The sequence below is a fragment of the Tauraco erythrolophus genome, chromosome 9, assembly GCF_009769465.1.
Source record: "Tauraco erythrolophus isolate bTauEry1 chromosome 9, bTauEry1.pri, whole genome shotgun sequence".
NCBI lineage: Eukaryota > Metazoa > Chordata > Aves > Musophagiformes > Musophagidae > Tauraco > Tauraco erythrolophus.
Window position 1 is genome coordinate 223,090 of NC_141473.1, and position 18,428 is coordinate 241,517.

Sequence of the window (18,428 nt, forward strand, 5' to 3'; positions counted from 1 at the left end):
ATATTATTTATTATATAAATGTTGGTTGTTGATGTACACTTAGCTAAACCTGCTAGGACTCCAACACTAACTGCTGATATGGCACTCTCAAGCATTCATATTGGAAAGTATATTTAGCGTAAGTTTTGGTCAGGTTTATAAATTATTTATATATCTGTGTATATATACACATACATACATATATATATACACACACATATATATGTATGTATAGAAAGCAGCTGCTGTGTGATTCAAAAACCATGTAACATGGCAGTATAGTAAATAACATGAGAAAAAAATTATAAAAATGAAAAACAAAATACTAAAACTAAAACACAAACCATAAGCCTTGGTCAACAAAGAAAATACCATTTAAAACCATCGATATCTCTATCTATACAGTCCAATGTACAAAACCCCGAAGTGGTGAAGGTATATAATGTTAGGCATGACACCTTTAAAAGTTTATAATATGCTGAAATAGCTCTTCCACATCGACAAACACTTATTAAAAGTTGTGAAATCTAAAATACATAACATCTCTGCTGTCTATTTAGAGTTTTGGCAACAGAATCGTGACATATATATAAAAAATAATTCCACATTTCTACTTGATGTCACATGAACATACAAGACAGTGAGGTATGTGAGGCTTTTCTTGAACAGAGTCCAGATGCTGAAGCATAGTATACGATCAGCAGTCTAAAAATGTGGCACTCGGGACTTGATTTATCAATACAGTTGTTAAGATTATGTATTTCAGGATTCTGCGTGTTCCTTCCCCTCCTTGCTACAGTGTGGTTTCACGGAAAATCTTCTCATTTCGTAGGCATCTTTTTCCTGTTGCAGAATTGGCATTTTTTTAAAAAGAAAAATAAACACAGGGGAAATGATGTAGAAAATATAAACGTAAAGGAAAAAAATGATATTTACCACCACATCACTGCACGACACAACACTTGTGCACATTTGCAATAGGTTTACCTGCCCCAGCAGCTATTCGAAAGGACAGGAACACAGGCTGCAGCAAGTTAGGGAAAAATAGAAGTTACACATTTGAAATATAAACTTTTTTTTTTTTTTCAGTCAGCAGTAAACACAACAAAAATTCCTCTATGACTGGAAGCAAAATGGTGCAATAATTTTTCGGATTAATCTAACTACAAAATGCACAAGAGAACTACATCATCTCCTTACTGATCTCTGCTCCTATTGAAATCTAAGGGAAAATTTGCCACTGACTTCTGTGGGAAGAGGACTGGGTCGCATACACAACTCCCTTTTATCACAGAATTAGCTCCACTGACAGTGCCATGGTAAAAAAGTTAATGTTAAGTACACTGGTGACAAAGGAAACAAAAATTCCTGTTTCTGAACCAGCACCCTTCAGCTGCTGACACAGTGAACTCTTCATTTTACTGAAGAAGTTTGTAAACGTCTGTATTTTAAAACCCCACTTGGATGATTCTGGACCAAATATCTTAAGTGCGTTCTTCCTTAGAAAAACAATATTCTGTCTCACAAGAACTCTGACTGTGAAAGTAAATATAGGTATATATGTGTGAATTTGGATTTACGTGTATACATGTGTACACACATGTAATCACCCGTTACCCGTCACTGATTTATCATTCAAGAGCCTTAGCACTGTCTCTAGGACTGACACATTACCATTGGTGTACAGTTCACAAGTTTTTGCAAGTTTCTAGTTGAGTTTTTATTTTACCTAGTTTTTAAATCGGCTTTCAGAGGTTACCTCCTACTGCTCCATCAGCTTTTTTCAAAGAAAGCAAATACTCGGCTTTGCTGTATTTCTAGCTTGGCTTTCCATCTGATATCTTCGGCAGAGAAGACTGTAAAATTCATGTCTCCTTCCTCACTTTAACAACTTGTATTTACATAATTCTATATCCTTTTTCTCACTTGTTGCTTAAATATGGAACTGCAATATGCTATTTTACTAATAAGCAGTTAGGCACCAAACTAATTGAAGCTATGTTTTGGAAGCAATTTTGATAACCCAGGGAAAATATTTTTGTTCTACAAGAATAGTCGTTCAGTGCACAGGCAGTTGCTCCTCTTTATTTTGAACTGTATCGTGCTTTCATTCCAGTGCACATGATCCTGTTCTTTATTTGATTTCATACACGTATCTACTCTAATATACTGGCTGATTTCAGTTGAGTTCAACTTTAAAACATTTTAGAGGCTTTAAATTAAAAATAGGAGAGAGATATACTTGACTTAAACATAAAATTAACAGAAACTAGTGCATGCATTCTCCTTCCTAATAAAAAAGACTTAGAAGATACAATACTAAAATGTTTGATATAATTACCTTGTGATCCCCCATGCAGACATTTGGCCCAATGTGGTCATATATTACTATCTTCTCATCATTTTCTGACTAGTTAAAAAAAAACAAAAACAAAAAAACCCAATGAACACAGCAAAACACTAGTCAGTTCAAGTATTCTCGAGATTACAGAAACAGACAGAAACAGGGAAATAATTTATGTAAATAGTTCAAACCAGTTTCGGAAGGAAGTGATATTAACACGTCTTTGCTTGGCTTCTCCAGAGAAAGACCATGCAGAATGGTTTTTTTATGTCCAGTACTGCTTGCAGTAATTTGTGCAATTTGTCCACATAAAATAACTCATGAAATCACGGCCATCCACTCCTGGCTTCTCGACCTCAAGAAATTTTAGTGAGTAGCTCTTGAACAGATGAAATGAATGACTCAGTCGTGATTGTACTCCAACCTTTTGCCAGCGAAATGCAGCTAGCACATTTGGCCAGTCCTATTTTAAGAACACCACACAATTTCTGTTGAATTAGGTGTAATATGTGGTGGTGTTCTAATTAAATGCAATCCACGTTGCCTTATAAGAGCATTTGATTTCATCATATAGGTGATTTTAAATGTTTAGAGAGATGAATGGATTATTTACAGTTTATGAGTATAATCTTCAACCATGTCTATGACATACATTTCTTAATGTGAAAAAAAGCATTAAGGGACTTTAAGAAAATCAGCAAATGAAAGATGACGTTCCTTCAGTCTCCATTATGAATTGCTTTCATTTTGTTCCATGTTGAACTTTATCCTGATACACTGACTTCTTTAGCATTTGCAGCTTAATGAATAATACGACGTACTCGTCTTTCTGCCATTTGCAATAAACGTGATTTTGAGAATCCGTTTCGATTCCCTAGCACCGTACTTCAGCAATAAATACAAATACATTGCCGCAAAAGACCATTTCCTATTATGCTAAACAATTCCTATAAGATAATTAAATCTGCAATCTGCACACTCCCAAGTCTCCAATACAATCATAGATGTGCTTTAAACTAGTTGGCAGTACTAATTTATTTTGTATGAAACAGTCGAGACTTTCTCATCTGTAATCAGTCAAGTTTGACTGGGCAATAACTTTATATAAACAGTAGCATTTAGGACTATAAAGTTAAAACTGAATTATCTTTAATGCAGTAAGGAAGCTTAAGGTCAGATTTACTTTACGGCACGGTTGTCTGCCAAAAATATAAAAACATAACCTTCTGCATTGTATGCATGAGCACTTTCCAATATTTCAAGATCATAATGCCACTAGCATCGGAAGTGGGGATACATTCATCAAAAGCGACTTGATAATTTACAAAGGCAGCATAAAATTGTGGATTTTCAACTGCATAATCTTTAGACAGATAAACAAATTACAGTGGTGCACAAGCAGAAACAATATACACTTGGCTGAGCATTCATTACTTCATGCTATCAGACATCAACGCAGCTCCCCAGCAGTGGGCAACCTTTGGTGTTTTAGGGCTCAGGAAGCATAAAATAACATGATGGTGAGGTAACCGACCGTAGCATGATAGATGATGTTGCATGAAAGCTGTTTACAGCCCCATGTCTGTACAATCTGTAATGCCTACTGCGTAGCTGAGCACACTGTACAGTGTGGCAATTTGTGCACACTATCCTTTTTTTAGATGGGATTGAAATGCAGATTTACTACAATTTTTGTTTGAAGTGAAATATAGATTTGCTAAGACAGAAAAATAAATTAATACAGCAAAATAATTACCTGCGTAAGAATATTCAATAGCTAGTTACAACCAAAAATTCTTTAAAAAGTCATATACATTTATATTTTAAGGATTTGTTACAGTGTAATCAGTGAATTAAAATTTGCTTTTGCTTTCTTCGCAGTTCCTTTTAAAGCTTCAAAGTGTAAGTTTCCGCAATGGAATAAATTCTGAGTGGCAAGGCAAACACTGCTTCCTGTGGAACCACAAAAACTTGTAAGGCCATTTTGCCCTTTCTTCTTTCAGTTCAGCATTCTTCTCCACCGAATATTTTCATTATGTTTTATGGGCCCGAATTACAGTGTGGTTTTGAGCTGGCTACTCGGACTCCTTCACTGGTACAGACTCAACTGCGCTGAACAACCATGCCAGTCTGGCCTCACCTACATCTGTAATTTCACATACACGTTCCTGGAGATGTCCCAAACTCCATGCTCGTAATTTGCAAATGCAAAACTGCAGAGACAAAATTATACGCGTTTTTTAAATCTAAGCTTTGAATGCTCCAGCTGACTGGGTTTCTGTTCCATGGAGACTAAGAATTGGGCTAAGTGACCTCACAGTTACAATTTTCTTTAATGCTCTAAATTTGTTTTCCTTTGTTTAATCTTCTCCCATTATATCCAAGTTATACCCCCCTAGATAATCTGAAAGAATTCTTTCCCTCTGTACTGTTTACACTGTTCAAGCCTTTGTGTACACTTCTATCTCTTTATTCATAGCTTAAAAAAAAAAAAATCTTGCCTCATTGGCCACTCTTTCCATGGTTTTAATCCTTTGTTCTTTAGGAATTTCTTGGGCGCCAAGTACTATCTGTGATATTTTGGGTAAAGTCTCACTTTTTCATAGGGTGTATCTGTATAAGCAGATAAATAACACTGATTTTGACACTACTGTTTTGCTATAAAGCCTGTATTCCTCTTGGGGTCACATTTTTTTTAATTAAATACTGCAGTATATGCATTGTCTAAAATTTTGGGCAAAACGTCAAGACATTGTGCAGACACTTCTTACACATTAAAATGTGTGAGGAAGGAAGTACATCAAATTGAAATTTAAGTAGCTATGGAAAAAATGTTCTCAGCCTTTCAGTGAGTTATACACTGCAAAGCAAACAGTCTAATCATGAGACAAACAACCCTGATGAGAGAAACAAGGTTTTAAGCTTCAGGAGAGCAAGTTTCAAGAGTTTCATAAATTTAAACAGGAAAAAAAAAGCCACGAGGCTGCAGAATAGGGATTTATTTGCAAAGATTATTTTCTGCAATTCACTCCCATTAAACTGCATTAGTTGTACAGGAACATACAGACAGACACGTGCCTTTGGGCAGTTTTGGGTTTGGTAAGTCTGCTGTGTATGAGACAGTCGAAAGAGTCTGGTCAGCAAGACAGCCTTGATGTAACAGTGCTGCAAAGTCACAGCACGTTGGTTCCTGCACCGCGCTCATGGCCATGGCTCGCACAGCAGCAAAAACGTGGCTCGGAGCAGTCAGGCATGGGTGAGATCTTACACCATGCACGGATCTCCTGATGTGTTCTTGGTCCTTTAGAGCAACTGATAGGCAGCATAAACAGGATGGGTCTCCAGTTGCCATGAACGAGCACACAGGAAAAACAGAGGCAGTGTAAGCTGGCACATGTAACCAGCTGACCTGGTTCCGTGTTTCCAAGGAAAGGGGAGCAGAGCAGAGAAAGCAGGAGAGAGAGAAAATGAGAGAAAAGGAAAATGGGGAGGCTCCTGAACTATACTTAGGTCATTCAACCTTGGATGGAGCATCACTAAGTTTACCTTACCTCTATACACTAAAATCCCAAGAGGAACCATATGTTCTAAAAATGCTGCACAACTGTGTTTTTAAAGCTCTACTGAAATGTCTAAATGTAGGCACTTAATTGGTGTACCAAGGTTAGAAGCCTACCTGCTGGAGACTCTCTTCGTTCTGCGAACAGCAATAGGAGATCTGGCCCCTCTAGGATCTGACAAATTCTTGGGAAATCCAGTTCTCACCATCAGCAACACGGGGAACCTGAACCTACACGCTTGTAACTCAGATACCTCGAGCCACTGCTCTACAGGTTCTTCTTTCAACAGCGTTACTCCTCAGCCAGCAGCCGCTCCGCGTTACTCCAGCCTGCATCGGTGCTGATGGCTCAGCACGGGCAGCGCTGTTACGTACGTCACCGCAGCGTGGGCTGGACGGCGCGACTGACGGGGGGTTCTAGCAGCACAGGAGACACGACGGGCAGCCAGTGTTGGCAGCCCAGATACCAAAAGAAGCATGTGTGAAAGCTCGTGCTTTGGTAACTGCTACCGGGTTAACGGCGACCAATCCACGTTCTCAGGTGGAAAGCACTGGAGGTGTAACGGTTTATTATTGCCATGGGGTGCCGTCTCCGGCTTGGCAAGTGTTTGCGACAGGCAGCTGAGAATGCAAGGAGAAGCAGAGGTGTACCAGCCCTGCCTGCTTGGTTGAAGATAACCCCAACGCGGAGGCAGCAGGGTGGCTGCAAGCCTGTACTTACTTTCAGAATGAGCTCCTTGGCTGAGTGGGACATCAGGATTCTGTCGCACCAGGCTGGACATCTCGTATTCATGTACTGCTTTCCCTGGCTAGAGTCCTCGCTGTACGGGTAACTGCAAACAAATCACAATCACAACCCTCAGCAAGTTTTTGCAAAGCAGCCTGAAAGCTCTGCCTCAAATGACCACGCTATTTAAAAATTCAACTGGCAAAAAGCAGCTCTTTTAGACATCTCTCATACTTGTACCTTGCTTTTCTCCTCCTCCTTTCTTTCTCACGTGCTCTTTCTCTATTTCTCTTCTCGTATCTACAATCCTACTCTAGGCCAACATGTTAAGACACACACAGTTTCAAAACTCTCACCTCCTGCCTTGCTTTTTCGCATGTGAGGGTGTTTGAAGACAGCAGACTATTTATCTGTGTGGAAGTAGGAAAACCCATTCACCAACAACTCCAGTACAGAGTAGGCTGTTGGCTATGACTATGGAAAATGAATAAGCAGAAGATGAAAAAGGAAATCTAGGGAAAAAAAAGGGTTCATTTAATGGGATTCCTTTGCAGGATTCTCTCAAGGAGAGCTATCCAGGAATAATTCAACAGAAAATAGCGTTGAGAGCACCGGGATCTCTCAGCTGTACAGAAACCCCACCTGTATGAATCCTCTAAAGCTGGCAGAAGATATGACAAGAAAGCAGGCTTTTCAGAGGATTTCTTCAGACCTAACGAATTAGGAATGTGGTTTAAGGAAAATGATGCTGACTACATAGGATTCTGTACCTTTATATGAAATTGTGGTAACAGAAAGTAAATTATTTTGTAAAGACATCTGGAATAGAAGCTGATCAAATGGTAGTTATGCTGTGGGGTCATTATAAATGTGCTATGGGATCTCCAGTGCATTCTAACTTAGCTGTAAAAGGCAACAGAAACTGTTTATTTTAACCTACAGAACAGCCTAAAATAAGTTAACTCAACTTGCCTGTGTGGGCCCACAGGCTGAAACGATCTAAAGCACCCGAAGTGGCAACCTCTGCTTCAACTGTCAGGAGGCTGAGGCCAAAGTTTTCCTTGTTTTATCCAAATGTTCTCACGAGTTTAATATGATAGAACTTTGAATTTGATGATGGCTTATCATGCTGCAAGGCTCACTGTTTTCCCAGACCGTTTCCAAAGTGGCATGGGTAAGCAGCCAAAGAGGGGCTTTAGAGAAATCCAGAGGGCTTGTGACAGGCTCAATTTATTGAATATTGGGCCTGAATGAACTGAAGTTTGTCCTTGATAAATGTCTTTAAACAAAAACCATAAGGCTGGTGCATATTATCTACACATGTATGTTTGGGTGGATTTAAAATGACATTTGCAATTTATTCTGCTCATCACTGAATTCATAAAGGAAATACCACGGTTTGCCTGATATCTGTGTTAAAATAAAATTTCTGGTATTGTAACAAAAAGGTTTGCATGCTTGAAGAGAAACTTATTTACCACCCTACTTGGTGTGATACTCTGAAACAGAGACGTATAGCTTTCTACCAAATGGGTTTACAAGCTACACGGCCATTAAAAAGATTAGCCATGGCAAACATCCAAGAAAAGCGTACTGAACGTATTGGAACAAACCAGTGATCTCAGTACCTTTTCCACCTCATCAAACCTAACAAGACTCATTTTCAAAACATATTATGAGAATTCAATTTGCTGCTTCACTGGCATACAGAAGTACAGCTTATTTCTGAGTGTCTGCGAAATATTTTGGTGATGTAATACTATTGGTAGTAGAAGCTCTTTGTTTCAGTTTAAGGGTTGACTTTTTCTGGTAACCTCTTACTTTAGTTACTGAAGAACCTCACATAACTGAAGCTACTTTTTATGACATAAGGTGTAGGAATCAATCGCATTTCACATAATCCTTCCTTTTACGGCATTAACTGGATGGCTTTTAAAGTATGATGTTCCGTACCTGGAATGATCTGTTACTGCTATGTGTTACAGCATTTCATCCCAGAGCCTATATTCTGTGAAATGGTATTTATCAATTTGCTTTATTGATCTTAACGTTTCCACAGGGTGAAAACTTCTGCCAATTTTTCAAGGTCTTTAGCACTGATCACCCAGTCAAGAAGTTACTGTAGTTTACAAATATCTTTGACAAATCAGATTTCTAATGGCTGGGACAGAGAGGAAAATAAATGCTGTGAAAGTTATCCAGACAAAATGATCTGTAGGTAGTAATTTAATACAATAAAGTGGGGCAAGCTCTTCTTTCTGTAAGGCAGCATCCTGCTTCAGGCCAGAAACATGGAGCATTCTGTCTTGCTGCACTCTAATGAATAAGGCTTCTCCCTCCCCACCACCGCCTCCTTGGCTCGTGCAAGTCTCACGCTCCGTGAAATGCTGACATAGACATTAAAAATCCCAACTATACACGCCCCCCAGAAACAAGGGGAACTATTTGCTCTCCTTCATGCTCTAGAAGGGTCACGAATACTTCGGAATAAGCAGAGCTCTTTTGTAGATGGGCTCAAAAAGTGATCATAGCTAAATATGACTCAAAATTGCTGGGAGGGATTCTTTTTTGTGACTGAACAGGTTTTGCAGACAGTATAGTTTTGTTTATTATATGCCATTTATCGTAAACAGATTTTTGCAAATAAAAGCTCTGTTAGTAGTTTCTGGAATAAGACTGTCACTGAAGAAATTTTCATGAAACATACTGCTGAAGGTATACTATTCCAGAATAAACTTTTCAAACAACATACACTCCAGTAGTTATCTCCATCATCCTGTTCCATAGTTAAATGAACAGTGGAATGAAAATAGTGTGAGTGCTTCCAGAATTGAATCATCTTCTTGTGAACTCTGAAGCTTTTACTTGGTTGGAGCATTTATAAGAGTTTTCTCCCCTACGGATACTCAGGTGTCTTACATGGTGGTACTTTGTTCAGATGCCTTCCCATCAGCTGATGGGATTTAAAACCCATCAATTGCAGCAGTGGAAAGAGAAGACAATCAGATGCATAAGCATTTCGGCAAGCCAGGCTGATGATTCTAGTGCTGCTGTAGCAGAAAGATGTTGCAAAAACCAAAGACACAAGGAAGACACCCAAAGCCTCTCAGAACTGCCACGCACAATAGCTCTCGATTTCAGTCCTGCACGCAAGATCTGTCACCAGAAGGCAGCCTTTGGTGTGCCCCTGCACCCCCCGCGAACACACGTCTCCTGACGTTGGCATACTTGGCCCTAGAACTGCGAGGGCTGCAGAGTGCCCAACAGGATAACTAACAGGAGAGCACCTATTTCAGAAAATGCAAGACACGACACTCATTTTTCTTCCTCCAATACAGCAACTGCCCAGATAGCACAGACTCGAGATAGTACTCAAGAAACCGGGAAATACTTCCACCGACTTCAATGGACTAACCAAGAGACAAGTGTGCTGATACACACTCCTATTGGAGTATTAACTTTTTGTTCTTTGTAGGGTGGCTTCATGATTTACCTCCTCTTTTCTTTCCTCTCAACCCCACTTCTCACCTGCTTCTTTGAAATAAAGCATAAATAGTCTCTTTTAAAGAATAACGTAAATTTAAATTTGTGGGCTTGCAAAAAGCTGAACTATTCTTGTGAGAGGCATCTTCCAAAAGACATTAAGCATAAGATGGTCTACTATCAAGTGCACTAAAATAGCTTTGTTTTGCTGACATCTTCGGCCTCTTTTAATATGCTCATTCCAGGCAAGTAAGGAACTCACAGTTCTTAATTCAAAACTCAGTTAATAATTCTAGTTAACTGGTTTTCTGATCTATGAATTGTATGAACAATTACAGGCTTGATAAAAACAACTGATAAAAGCAGATCTGATAAAAATAATTCCAAGGACTCTACACCAAATAATCAAAAGTTAAAAATTCTAGTATCTCCCAGATGCGCATGACTGTGGCAGTGACAAATGGAGAACCAGCTCTCTCAGTCGCATGACTAGACAGGAAAGTGTCTTTTCTTTCCTTTCAGTAGCATTCTGCCTCAATCACAATCTTGTGCAATGTACAGAAAATAGTCATCTTGAGAATGAGCAGTGAGTGCTCATGTAAAAATGATGATGTAATAGATAAAGGCCTTTAGGCACTACTGAAAGAGAAATGGGCTAACACATACAGGTATGACAGGTAAGACTGCACACACTTCCTAACTTCAGTATTCACCACGGTTACGGACTTTTTTTTTACACACACTATATGATATATATTTAAAAATACAAATGGAGAAATGAGGAATTCCACGTGGAACAACTTTTCTGCCCTGTTTAAAACAGTGGCAAAGCTGAAATTTAGGACCTTAACCACCCGTGTTAGCTGAATAACCAGCCTGTTATTCTCTGCGTATGCCAGCCAGCTGAGTTATGCCAAATGTACTCCGACTGTATACGCCTCCGGATGATGGACAGACAGGCAGTTCTGGAGCTGGAGCATCCACACCAGAGGCTTGTATGATTTATCTCTGGTTGTTCAGGGTTTATTTTTTCTCAAGATGCTCCTTCTAGCTGCTTTTCCACTTTATTTCACAAACTTTTGTTTCAGTTACACTCATTTTATTTAACCAGGATTACTGTCAGGTGTGTTTTCTGAATAAAACTTCCAAAAGGTACTAATTAAAGCAACATCATTAATATAATGCTCAATGTTGTCAAAATTTAACCAAACACTTCGAGGAATTGTTAACTAATTCTGTTAATAAAGGAGCAGGCTGTCCAGTGAACTACTGATATTAGAGTTAATAAGGATGAGAGCTACTTGGCAATTGTTTGGGGAAAATAAACCCTGAAGAGAGTCAGTAATGTTACTGCACTACTGCTGCTGACAGGTATTGTCAAAGATGATTGGACATCTTTACAAAAATACTTGCTGCAGGGTGAAAAGTCTTCTGACATCATAAACCATCCTGTCAGCAGTGTCTTAACTCGAAACACAAGCCAACAATACTGTGTATATAAATGTCACCTTAACTATCATTTCCAGTCAGGAAAAATGTTCCTAATGAACTCTTTTCTCGTGTAGGAACGAATAAAATGTGTTACTGAGATGGGTGAAATGTACTTTCTAACAGGAAACAATTAATTCACTTTGGAGTGTTATTACCTTTAAAAGCTGTCACAGGCTTTCCAGCTCAATTTTGCACACAGTGAATACGCCCTGCTGCTGAGCACGTGCTTTGGTGGGATTCTGCTTTCTATGCTCAAGACGTTTCCAGTAGTATTGTAGTAAGTGTAACAATATCTACTAGGCAACAGTGGGGAAAAATTAAGCTATGTAGTATTTTTTAGTACAATAAAGGTCATTCTAAAAAACTGAGCATCCTATGTCTAGATTCACATGCAGATGTTTAGGCAACCTTTACCGTGTTTCAGGAAGTGGAAATACCTCCTATTCAAAGACCACTTGTTCTCATCTATTAATTGTCCCCACATTATATATCACTGAATTGTTTCTAATAAAAAATATTTCAGATCAGATGGAATTATAAAGCATCGATGAAAACTGAGCCCTTCATGGGAAGAGCTGAGACACAGTTTGGATTTGGTCCGTTTTATTTCTGAATTAGGTGTGAGTCCTTGCATTTACTAAACCTTCTCTCACTTTTAAGTCTTCCTATTTACATATGATACTGAGAGAGAACTTCCAAAGGGCAAAAATCCCTACCACTTTTCATCAGAAAATTATTTACTGTATTCGTATTTTGTATGAATGCTGGGTTGCATCAAGAAGGACATCACCAGCAGAGATAAAGAAGTCTTTATCCCACTCCAGTCAGCACTTCTCAGGCCACATCTGGAATACTGTGTTCAGTTTTGGTCCCTGCTAAACAAAAAAGCTGTGGACAGGCTGGAGAGGGTGCAGAGAAGGGCCACAGAGATGATCCAAGGACTGGGAAGCCGGCCACATGAGGAAAGGCTGAGAGAACGGGGTCTGTTCAGCCCTGAGGAAAGGCGGCTTGGGAAGACCTTATCACCATGTTCCAGTATTTGAAGGGTGGCTACAAAGAACATGGAGACTCCCTTTTTACAAGGAGTCAAATGGAGAAGACGAGGGGTAATGGGCACAAATTACTTCTGGGGAGATTCCGATTGCACACAAGAGGAAAATTTTTCACCATGAGAACAATCAGCCATTGGAATAATCTTCCAAATCCACTTCCACTGGGAAGTGGTGGATTTCCCAGCATTGGGCACATTTAAGGTCAGCTGGACAGGGTGCTGGGCCATCTTGTCTAGACCGTGCTTTTGCCAAGAAAGGTTGGACCAGATGATCCTTGAGGTCCCTTCTAACCTGGTGTTCCATGATTCTATGATTGAAAATGTTGGACTACTTTACCTTTAGCTCTGACACACTTTCAGATTGTCTAAGATGCTTTTACCAGAAGCAAGGACAGTGAACGCAGGCTGCCTGTTCAAGCTTTGGGTGCTTCAAAAGCTGTAAGGCCAAAGATATACATAGAAATATTTTGATATTTCTAATTGACAAGGTCCCAACTCAGCATTAGTGTGAGCTGGTACACGAGTGTGGTTTCAATAAAATGTCATTCGACCAATCAAAGTATGTCATTGCATATAATTTTTTTCAGCTTCCAGATTGTATTAGTTGCTTTCTCCAAATTGAATTACCATTTCGTATTTCCCTGAATCTGACAGGCAGATTTGGGTTCCCTAGTTCTCTTCCTAACAAATGACCCCATATAATTTATCTTCATACACTCATCTTAGGCAGCAGATAGTTAAAGTTAAGCAATAAGACACATTGCTGTTTGAGTTAAATTGGCTGCTTCACATACTCCAAAATACTCCTAAGCCTTGGTGATGCTCTGCCGAGCTAACGGGCCATGACAGCATCTCCCTTAAGCCAAATCAGGAGGGTAAACAGCGTCCTGCAAACACAGCAGTTGAAGCACAACGCGTTAAACAGCTGCTACCTGCAAAGGCTACACTAACACCATGGTGATCACTCCGACCATCAGAGTCGAAGGTGACAATAAAAGGGGGGTCACCCGGGCGATCCAGCAGCAAGGGGCAGGAAGGGTAAACAGGGCTCGGGCCACAACTCCGGGCACAACACAAACCAGGACGGTTAACGACACGATGTTCTTCTCTGAATCTTTTTTATGGATTTATGTCAGGCATATTGCTGTTTGGCTTAATATACTTATTTGGAAAACACCTGTCTATAATATGCTTCACAGTTAACATTTCTGTATCACCGGTGTAACTCTGGAACTTCTCCAGTTAAAAAAAAAAGACACCCAGAGTCCCTTTCTTTTTTCAGAGAGCAACAACTGGCCCTTTACCTTCTGCCCAGAATGCTCCCCATAGAGGAAGCCTCCCCTCGCTGATTCCGAACATCCTACAGCTAAACCCCGGCAGTAACGCGAACACGTGCCAGCGCTGGCAGTGTCCCGCCGTCCGTCTGCGCGGTATTACTGTGTATGACTGCGACTGAGCTAAACGTCTTCTCTGGGAACGTGCCTGGTTTAGAGTAAGTTACTTTTGGGCTATAATGTACAAATTCTCACACCGGAAAAAAATTACTGCCAAACTGAGGCAACAGGTGGGACAGGGTTCCGGTGCCAAACTACCAGGCTTTTCAACAGCACTTTCAGACAAGAACACAATGAAGGGCCTGGTTAACAGCAAAGATCATAATCTGTTTAGAATTTGCTTTACTTTCTGCTTGCAGCACGGTCTGTAATCCTCACCTTACACTTGGCATACAATAATATTCAGTCCTTGAAACTTTACTTCATTGATGTTCCTCTCTTTTTCCCTTTGCCACAATTCCTTAACAGAATGGCTTACTTGGGTAATTCTATCCAGTTCCTCGCAAATTAAAGAAACACCCTATTTTAATTCAGAAATTAATTGAGAATGATGGTGAGAGCAGTACTGGTTTAATGCGAGGACAGAAATGGGGATAAGATCTATCTGAAAACCATTTTAATGATTAAATTGTAATTGTTTTGGAGGAAAAGACAGCTGTCTCTTCTGCTTCCAGCCGGGAAGCTGTTTCTGTGCTCTAGCCTTAGATGCTGGAAGAACCCAGACGCTGCATAACGCCCTGTGGAATTTGTGCCTCAGGGGCTGAGGGACCTACTGGCAATTTAAGATAACTCACTGATACCTGGAAGGTGTTTTACAGTGCATGAAGGAGTACAAAGTATTTCTATTCAGTAGAAAACACTTAATTGGCAGAAAAATCATGCGTTATAAAAGTAACTGAAAGCAAGCATAAAAATAATGTAGGGCTTTAACAATTTTTAATATATTCAAGTGTCCAACTCCCTCTTTTGTGAGACAACAGGACCCAGGAGCATTACTGAGGTAATGTTCTAAGACATGGGAATCCTGTTTGCTTCAGGAGTACCGCACCAGTTCTGGCAGCAGATAATTTGCATGCTCTGAAAACATGCAGGGCAACTGGTGAGGACACCGGCAAGGAAAGGCAGCCCCTCAAAATCTAAACCATCCTCTTGTCTTCCCGTTTCTCACCCAAGGGTGACAACGGGATGTGTGCCATGGCACCCGCAGGGCTGGGTACGACACGCAGAGCTGCGGAAGGCACGGAACGGGTGAGCACGTCTGAAAATGGCTTTGCTTCACGCAGCGCAGACTGGCTCGCTCTGAGGTGCAAATCAGACCAGAAAAAATACCTGTATCATTGTGCAACCTGTGAGAATAAAGAAAGGTCATGGGACGAAATACAAGGCTAGAGAATAGATTATAGACTAAACAGGATTCTGGCAGAATAAAGGACCAGAGCCAGAGAGAATTCCAAAGGAGAAACACTCTTCCAAGAGTAAATGAGATTAAGCCCGTCTACTGGTGAGAGGTGTCAAAGCCAATGCAGAGGGTTGGCTTGAGAAAAATATCGCACAGAGGATATCTAAGACACAAACATATGTCCAACCAGTAAATTACATGACAGCCTAATGCAACAACAAACAAGAACAGGTCACTTTAAGAGAATGATTAATACGTGAGATTACTGTGTATGCAGACTTATCTGAGAGCAAACCTTGTAGGTGGGTGTGAACTCCTGCTAAAGTCAGCTCTTATCTTTGCTATACAACAGCTACAAGAATAATTATAATAATTAATGGAGAGCAGTGATAAAGGTAACAATTGCCCACCTGTATATTGACTGACCGCAATGTCGTTACTCCTTTTTTCACGCCTCCCGCCTGCTGCAATGACTGCTGCCTACCACGGACGCTTTGCCAGCCTCGCGCGGGGCTGTTTGCCCACGGCCGGGCTGCTCAGCCCCGCCTGACGCAGCTGACGGAGTTTAAAATTCCAAATGGTGCTTCGCCCCCAGTGGCTGAGGTTGCTACGGGCTACATTAGATTACAAAGGGTAAGGAGACGAAAACATGAATATTCCCTATATAAACTAAAAGGCCTCAAGATACAGGAGCACAGGAACAGGTGAATAATGTCTGAAAAACACTCCATTAGAAGAGGTCTTATTATTCCGTGTAAAGACAGTAGACTTGAAATGCAGCCTGTGACCTCTTAGGGAGCTGCGATTCCCCTTCCTGCCTGCCTTGGCTTTCGGCACATCTCCGCAGGACGGAGGGAGATGCCCAGAGTGGTTTGCTACTGCTCCCATCCTCAGCCCGAGGGAACGCGAACGCGGGAAGGGGTGGGCTTTGGAGAGGCTAACCTCTTGACCGGGGAGAGGAACGACTGACTCCGACTGCTTTCCCTGCTCCTGGGAGACACGGCCACGCTTTCTGCAGGCAGCTCTCCCTTGGCAGGTTCCTGGCGATGCCGATGTGAAGCGCAGGAACGCGCCGGGGAAGCCCCTGGGCAGGGGCTGCTGGCCGGGGAACGGCTCTGGCACACGTGGGTCGACAGCCAGCAGGCTAAGGCTTTTTTCCCTGGAAGTTCATTCCCTGCACCACTAGGATGCTGCTCTGTGATGCACAGGTCATACAGAACGGGAAGCTGATACAATTTAAGCACATGCTTAAGGAATGAGAAGGAACTCAGAACTGGAGAAGCACTTGGAAATACGCCTAGCCCTGAGGCGCCCTGCGGAACGGAGAGGAGACGGCCGACCGCCCTGCCATGGCTCTGGGCGCTGGGCTCCACCGAGCCTTTGTCGCGAACGTTTCTGAGGGGCAACTGCCTGACCACCGCTCCGTCCGCGCCGCAGCAGGATGGTCACGCAGCTTAGGGTGAAGAATTCACATAAGATCAAGCAGACATATGGTCTTCAACTAAATTACAGTTTTGCACTGGAGAAGAACAAGTTTTGTTTTGTTTTGAGTTCCATAAGTATGCCTGCAGGAATGCTATTTTTGGATGCGGCTGGTAGGAGAGTTCGGAAGTGGCTTTGGAATCCTTCCCACCTAGAAAGTTAACTGGAAAGAGTCCTGAAGCTAATGTTCACCAACACGGAATCGATCAAGACTTTGCGGAAACCCACTTGCATATACGTTAACAGGAATTTACTGTGTTGCCTTAACACCATTCCATTTGTAGCTACGAATTCAATTTTTAACTAAAATACACTGTAACTATAAATTCTCATAGAACTGTTATTATATATATAATTGTGATCTATACCTACCAAAATTAAGGTATAATTAAAAATACATTTTACATTTCTGTAAAATCCAACAAATGCCATTTGCACATTGCTTAGTGGTTTGAAAACTTAAAAGTGAACCGCTGTTTCGAAAGGGGAGAAAAAAAGTCAAATTGTGGACTAATGGCTAGATAAACCCAAAGAATTTCAATTTAATTTATACCCAACTAAGGCCAAAGTGGTAATTCTGAAAATCCCCGTTCACCTGCCCATGCCAAGGCTCTGGTCTCCACTCCTAGAACTGTTTTTCATAGTTTGTGCAGTGATTGTTTCTTATGAAATGCAGAAGCAACCCTGAGAGCACAGCTCATCTCCGCTCTTCCCTTTCCAGGCGGATGGGATGGCTGGCCACGGCGTGACAGCAGCCTCCACTTTCGTGCTTCGTCTGCCTGACCTTGTGCCTGCTGTATTCAAAACGAATAACCCAGAGTAGATGATGCTGTATGGGTAGGAAAACACTCATGTAACAACCTGACAGGGTGCTTTTCTTCTGAATTCCTGCTGTGAACCAAAGGGAGTGGGCATTTTACTTCTTGTTTTGAAACCTCTCGTGTCATGTTTCAACCTGCAATAAATTGTAATGGTCATTATAAACTTACAAAGCCTTGAAAGATAGCTTTTCCTAACACAGAACTGACTGTCCTGGCTTTTAGTGATTTAAGCCAGGACTACAAGGTTATATTAATTTAGCTACACTGTGTTTTTATGCAGCCTTTCAGTCACCTTAGCACACCTTCCCACAGAAGGTTTAAACAAAGGTGGGTCCTCACTCAAAAGACCAAAAAGCAGGGAAGATTGGCATTGACTTGTTATGGAGGGCATCGGCTCGGTTTCAGTTCTCTTTTAAGCACCAAATGGTGAAAAGACAGACGTACAGCAAGGTTCTTATTTTCTCCCTGGCTGTCTAGACTTGGCTAACGGAGCAATGCAGGTAAAGAGGCCTCTGGTATTTCAATTTCTTTATGGAATTATCTGTACTATTGCTGAGAGACAAGCAAGAACTCAATAGTTTTTTAAAAAAATATTTTAAAGTATTCTTGGCTCAGTATGGGGTCTCCACTCTCTACAGAATTAAAATAACTTTTTATTTGATTGTTATTACAACATTAAAATTTTACCTTTAGGAACCATTAGCACAGAGACTAGAAAGAAAACAAGACAAGGTTTATATAAAGTTCAGATTTTAAAA

General features: G+C 40.9%; 1 protein-coding gene across 1 annotated transcript in view; it reads right to left on the reverse strand.

The window, feature by feature from the left end:
* Nucleotides 1-324: 324 nt before the first annotated feature.
* The window catches only part of INPP5A (inositol polyphosphate-5-phosphatase A), a 253,129-nt gene continuing 235,025 nt past the window's right edge, over nucleotides 325-18,428 (reverse strand). Inside the window, 4 exon segments of the mRNA XM_086616504.1 lie at nucleotides 325-743; nucleotides 745-822; nucleotides 2,321-2,389; nucleotides 6,604-6,715. Coding sequence (XP_086472630.1) covers nucleotides 507-743; nucleotides 745-822; nucleotides 2,321-2,389; nucleotides 6,604-6,715 — 496 coding nt within the window. The 3' untranslated portion in view covers nucleotides 325-506.